Below are 6,244 nucleotides of genomic sequence, written 5' to 3'. Positions count from 1 at the left end.
TCGCTCAATCTATATTTCTTCAGCCACTTAAATTCATCATTCAAGTCAAAGCTAAACAGGAAACCAAAGTATATTAACCTAAGTAACATCTCAACCTGGGAAATTGAAGGACCAGGCATTGCCTCAACAGAGGCATCAAAATCGATCCCATCTTTTACTACAATGGGGAGTATGAAATTCAAATACTCATCTTTCAAAATGGCCTTCTTTGCTTTCTCTGATGGGTTTGAAGATTGCTTACATAATTTCTTATAATCATTCCTATGTATTTTATATCTTTCCCTCAATATTTGTGAGAAAGGCATAACTCACTAAAAAGAAAACTTTCAAAATCTAAAGAGCTAACAGAGAGGGTTTTGGCAGGGTTTTGGGAGGGTTTACCAAAGAAAAGCAACGGTACCAACGATTCAATTTCCTGTAGTGCAAATCTCAGTGTTTGGAATGAGGGTTTCAATGGACGGTCCAGATTGAAGATAATCAAAACGACGACGTTTTTGATATATGTATTTTCTTCACCTCCGTTTCTGTCTCAGACCTTGATTCAGAAAGAGGGGAACGACCACCGGAACGGAGACGACGAAAGGAAGGGGGCTGTCGTATTTCTTCTTCTTTTACACCGCCTCCGGTACAGCATCTTTCTCAAAAATTCAGAAAAAAGAGAAAAAAAAAATTGCCCTTAATGTATGTATTTTAGTTTCTGATGGTTGGATTAGATGACTGAGTTGAGGAATTTTCTGTTTTTTCTTTTCTTTTTTTTTTTTAGATTGATCTTCTAATGCTTGGTTCAAAAGAGACATCAATAGGAAGTAAATAAATATTCGCTATGATCTTGGTGAAGGTGCTCATGAGTGCTTTATTTATCTTTAATTTGGACCCAAATTACAAAAAAATAAAAAAATTAATTAATTAATTTGGACCAAAAAAACTTTCGAGAATTGAGGCAATTTTTTAAGCTTTTTTTTTCCTTTTTCCAGAATTGATCGTTCTATTTGATCTTTCTAAAATGCACCAGTTGTGAGGAACAATCATGCCAATTGTGGTTGGACTTATGTGTATAACTAAAACATTGTCATCGGGATAAGTTAAGGTATCCGGCTTAATCATTTTTGCATACATAGCCTTATAGATCGAAAATTATTCGGAACTAAGTACCCCAAAAGCAATGCAATATCTTCAGTAGTTGTGAATGAAAGAGTCACAGAGGGGGGGCTTTTTTGTGAGCCCATGTGATTCCTTGCATGTTGGTTTTTTTTCCTTTTTATTTAAAATCCTCTTGAAGTGATGGAAGCAAAATGAAGTGAAAGAAATACAATGAAGATTGAAAAAGGGAAATAAAATAAAAATAATCCCATTTTCTTTTCAGAGAAAAAAGGAAATAGAAAAAGAAGGAAATTAGTGCATGTTGGTAGTTGCTCTTCTTGGAAGGAGGGGGGAGGGGGAAATTCCTTATAAAAATTATGAGCCTTGATGTACACTATGCACCAAGGGTTGGGGTGGCCATGGCCCCCTTTGGCCTAAGTGTGTCTTCGCCCCTGGTCTTGGGAACCAAGATTGTAAAATAACTACCATTATGTAACATAATGGCTGATAAATGAAAATTGTGCCCAAGTTGTACCCTTTATAGTCTATCATAGTAGACATAGACTTTAATCAGTGTAATGCTCATGTGTAAAGTCATAATGGTGGTATGACAATAGAATGGCTCTAGTTACGGCTAGTTCTGATACAAGAGAAAAGGAAGAAAATTTTAAAAAGGAGGAAGGAAAGAATCTGAGGTAGTCATGCTTATAATTTGTCTTAGGGTTGTTGATCTTGTTCCTCTTCTTCATTTGTGCCAGGGTAATGGCTTGAAGCATTAGCATTTTTTGAGGGCTCTCATGCCCACTTTTTGTGCTAAAACAGAAACACCATAGTTTGATATGGTTGAACAATGATTTTTAGGGTGCAATCTCTTCATGGATGGCATGTTTTTAGACATTGGCTAATCTAGGAATTGAGTTTGGGTCCATGCCACATAACTAGTTTCTTGGAATAGGCAAGTTACCAGATTTTTGCATGAGAAGACTGTAGGATTGAAGAGGGTAGAATGCTCTATTGACAGTTTAGGCCATATTTTGTTAACAAACAACCAGATTTGTTCCAAGACGTGTGAACCTATTTATGATGTGGAGCAAGGATCACAATTGTTGATTATATTCTAAGAGGTTCTAGTTTTCAAGTCCATGGTAAAAACTGTGTCCTTTTCTCTTGTCTTATATTGTATATTTGCTTTCAATCAATTTTGAGAACCAAAAAGACGTAGAAAGATGGTGGAGTGCAGTGGGGTCAAGAGAGGAGAGAGGGTTTTGTCTGTTGTGTGTAAATGAAACCACATATCTTATCTTGAAATGTGGAGGAAGGTCATAAAGGCTGCTATTTTTTGTGAAAGGTGGACCTAGGGTGCATTCATGCAACAATGATTGAAAATATGTGTGATGTGGTGGCTAAAGCTTATGGTATAATAGATTTGTTGAATGGAAGGTGTTGTGAGTTGTAGGGACCGCTGGGCGTATTGTGTTATTATGAATATGATGTTGGGGTCTCACCGTCTCTTTCCTATTTTTCTTGGTGGATGCATTTTGTTGAGTGTTTTTTCAAGAGTTTATAGCCCAAGGTGGATATTGCTTGGAGGGATTTATCGATGGAGTTGGAGCATAATTGAGAGATGAAAAATAAGTGTATGTCACTACAAAAAAATTTGTTTTTTGCGACGGTAAACGGCCGTCGCAAATGCTCCCGAAAGTCGTCGCTAATGTCTTTTGCGACGGTAATGTGGCTTTTTATGACGGTAAGGGGGGGTCGCGACAGATGGGGTTGCAAAAGACCTTTCGCGACGGTAAGTACCGTCGCCATTAGTTTCTGCGACGGTAAGGTGTATTTTTTGCGACGGCATTTTTCCCGTCGCAAATAATGGGGGAAAAATCACTTTTCGCGACGGCACGTAATTCCCGTCGCTAAAAGTGAGTTTTTGAGACGGGAACATTACCGTCGTTAAAGGCTCTGGCATCTTATAAGTATTGGCGACGGCACGGTTTACCGTCGCTAAAGGTGTCCTGTACATTCAATAAGACAGCTTTTGCGACTGTGTTGGTACCGTCGCAAAAGCCTATTAATGGTTTTTGCGACGGGTTCTTCTCCCGTCTCAAAAAATTAAAAAAAAAAAAAACTGCTGATAAATTATTAAAAAAATTAAAATAACCTGTATTAGATAAAAAATAAGTATAAAAAATTAAAAAATTACAGAATAATATAAATACGTACATAAACAAAAATTGACAAATAATGAAAATTAATAATATTGTTCAATTCATAGCAATACATAAATAAAAATTCATAACAATAAAAATTATGCCACTACATAACGTCGCATAATACATACATAATGTTGCTCCCAAATTTAAATAACATAAATCAAAATCAAAATCAAAAGTTTTCGTCTTCATTCGTTCGTGGGTTACAAAAACAAAAATTAGTCATAATCTTGATACGCCCGCATTCCAGAAAAAGCCAACTGCTACTCAGGAAATATCTGAAAAAAAACAAGATAAAAATAATTAAAAACCATATAATGTGTTAATATTTTAATTATAGAAAAATATAAAAAAAATTGACTACTATATAATTAGAAAGATAGTTTAGTAAATAATTTTGACTGGACCGAAATCCGGCTCTAACTCCCAAACCGGGAACCCGATTCGAGCCCCGTCTTCTCCCACAAGTCTCTCGTGCCTAGGCGGTCGTGTGTGCCAAGTTTCGTGCTAAACCGACGCCGTTTGGTGATTTTGGGGCGTTAACGCCTCGAATTCAAGTTTCTTAAAGAAGTAGTTTGCCTAAAGTGAAATCCGACTCTAACTCCCAAACCGGGAACCCGATTCGAGCCCCGTCTTCTCCCACAAGTCTCTCGTGCCTAGGCGGTCGTGTGTGCCAAGTTTTGTCCTAAACCGACGCCGTTTGCTGATTTTGGGGCGTTAACGCCTCGAATTCAAGTAAAGAACGCAAAGATGCATTTTAGCTTAGAATGCAAAGATAAATTTTATACCTGATCTTCTGGTGGTGGTGTATATGGATTCTCGTCTTCTGCAGATTCCCTAAATGCCCGGTGGCCACTCGATGCATCAGGAACCTATGTTAGTCAGTGCATAATGTGTTAATCATATTCGAATTTCATACATAATCTTGAGTGAAAATTGAACTATCAAACAATTGTGATGTTTATATGGAACCTGTCTGTTGGGATCCACACTCGCCCCCTGTGACACAAGGGCCATCATCTCAGCTCTCATCTGCTGCAAATGTGTAGAGAACTCTGCTCGCAGCTCCTCCCTCAACTCATCCCTTAGCTCAGCACGAACCTGCTGCGTGATCTGATCAATAGTCGATGGATAGGGTGTTGACTGTGATGGCCCAGCACCATCCTTATACACCACTCTCCGAGGCACGATTCTCCCGTATGTGCGACAATATCCATGTCTGTCATGACCTATCAACTCATGGAAAATGGCATTCCTAGCCTCCAAAGTCCGACCATCCTCAGGTAGCATAGAGAGTTGACGATTAAACTCATCCTGTATTGAATAAGACACACAAGTATACGCGAAATTAAGATGGTTGACACACAAAAAATAAACTTTAAATACAATCAAATGTGTTTGGAAACTACCAAGGTCTGGATAACCTCTGGGTCATCTACTCTACGTGTCATAAGCCAAACATTCATCTTATCAGTAGACTCCCCCTTACTGGTCATCTAAATTTTTTTTTAGAAATATGAAAATTAGAATCCAAATAATTTGCAAATATACAATGTTTATTTATATAGAAAAATAAAACAATAAAATGTAAACCTCATGCCGTATCTGAGAGAAAGTAGTACACCCTGTGGTATGAGCTATGTCGTGAGCTCGCCGATTTTTAGCGTTCCTACTTGCAATTTTCTATAACAAGTTCAACAAATGTAAGTATGTAAATATGATTTGTATGTTTACATATCATAAATATAACGTAATTGTATACCTCAGCATCGGAAGTACGCCAATACTCTACAAGTTGTTCCCACTGGCTTGGCACAACGTTCATAGGAACATCATCCTTCAGATTAGGATCAGAGCTTCTAGGCTTGAAATACTTAGCCTTAAGCTTGTTCTTGTGATCCTTCCATATGCTGTTGCAGTTTTTCATGTAGATTGGCTTGTACTCCTCTGGACATATATTCAAATTGTCCTATAAAACACAAAGTTTAAGGCTAAGTATAACACAAATTTGGAATTCGAATTTGTGGACAAAAATATACTTTTACCTTCACATCCTTCCAGATAGCATCAACAATATCATCAGGCACACTGTTCCAGTCAACAAAAGTAAGAGGAACAATGTTACCATTCCGGACAATAATGCCAAGTTGAGTAGTTAACTTGGCCACGTTATCCCCTATTGGGCAGTAATTTCCATCAAATTGTATGTGCAGCTTTTTACCAATACCCCACTCTTTAATGCCCTTGGCACATCCTCTACCACGCCTAGTCGAGGTCGATGAAGAACTAACATGACCTGCGATATACAATAATAATAAACAATATGCAATGGTAACAACCAAATGCAAATTTAAATAATGTGAATACAAATCATATCAAATAAACCTGATGTGGGCTGTGAAGAAGTCGAAGGGTCTGCAAAATACAATGAGAATAAACAAGTTATATATAATGAGCATAAATAAATGTATGTGTAAATAATTTTCATGCAAATCAAAGCAAATTTAAATACCTGCGGATGGCTCATAAGCTGATGATGATAGCTGCTGTGGTGCCATTGATGGTGGACGCACCGATGGTAGGCGTGGAGGCCGAGTACATGGTAGCTGCTGTGGTGCCACTGATGGTGGTCGATACGGTGGTAATGGCCCCTCAGATGGTGGTGGCACTAATGGCCCCTCCGATGCTGGCCGATGTGATGCCTCCTCTAATGGTGGTGCTACTGATGTCCTGTTATGTAGCACATCAGACATCATGCGCCGGGGATGATCAGGCTTCCTCTTCCTTCCCATAATAATCTTCAAGCAATATAACATTAATTGACATTAGAAACATAGACAATGGTTTGTCATCAACTATAATATGACATGATTTGAACTAATACAATTACAAAGACAAAGTAAATTAAGAAATTGATGATTAACTACAACCTTGGCCTTAATTGAATTACTAAT

The 6,244-nt window shown here is 37.9% G+C and overlaps 2 protein-coding genes across 2 annotated transcripts; both read right to left on the bottom strand.

Moving 5' to 3' along the window:
• Positions 1–3,345: 3,345 nt before the first annotated feature.
• LOC145796659 (uncharacterized) lies at positions 3,346–4,975 on the bottom strand. The gene is made up of 4 exons (XM_082881835.1): positions 4,884–4,975; positions 4,263–4,786; positions 4,079–4,162; positions 3,346–3,568 (listed from the first exon to the last, which is right to left on the bottom strand). Exons 2-4 carry the CDS (start codon positions 4,578–4,580, stop codon positions 3,554–3,556), a joined length of 417 nt encoding a protein of 138 aa, XP_082737961.1. The 5' UTR covers positions 4,581–4,786; positions 4,884–4,975; the 3' UTR covers positions 3,346–3,553.
• Positions 4,976–5,248: 273 nt separating this feature from the next.
• Positions 5,249–6,244, bottom strand: LOC145796658 (uncharacterized). The gene is made up of 3 exons (XM_082881833.1): positions 5,803–6,244; positions 5,676–5,705; positions 5,249–5,586 (listed from the first exon to the last, which is right to left on the bottom strand). The coding sequence occupies exons 1-3, from the start codon at positions 6,104–6,106 to the stop codon at positions 5,282–5,284; spliced, it is 639 nt and encodes a 212-aa protein (XP_082737959.1). The 5' UTR covers positions 6,107–6,244; the 3' UTR covers positions 5,249–5,281.

This window comes from Camellia sinensis, chromosome 8, assembly GCF_055761805.1.
Source record: "Camellia sinensis isolate YWXY chromosome 8, ASM5576180v1, whole genome shotgun sequence".
NCBI classification, from domain to species: Eukaryota; Viridiplantae; Streptophyta; class Magnoliopsida; order Ericales; family Theaceae; genus Camellia; species Camellia sinensis.
This window is presented reverse-complemented; position numbering and strand designations above follow the sequence as displayed.

Bases quoted from the DNA above. Each gene is read 5' to 3' on its own strand.
- LOC145796659 (XM_082881835.1), bottom strand. From the start codon at position 4,580: ATGCTACCTGAGGATGGTCGGACTTTGGAGGCTAGGAATGCCATTTTC. The intron at 4,163-4,262 runs GTTCCATATAAA...TGACTAACATAG, and splicing joins GTGTGGATCCCAACAGACAG to GTTCCTGATGCATCGAGTGG.
- LOC145796658 (XM_082881833.1), bottom strand. From the start codon at position 6,106: ATGTTATATTGCTTGAAGATTATTATGGGAAGGAAGAGGAAGCCTGAT. The intron at 5,706-5,802 runs GTATTTAAATTT...TGTATTTTGCAG, and splicing joins AGCTTATGAGCCATCCGCAG to ACCCTTCGACTTCTTCACAG. The intron at 5,587-5,675 runs GTTTATTTGATA...TGTATATCGCAG, and splicing joins TTCTTCACAGCCCACATCAG to GTCATGTTAGTTCTTCATCG.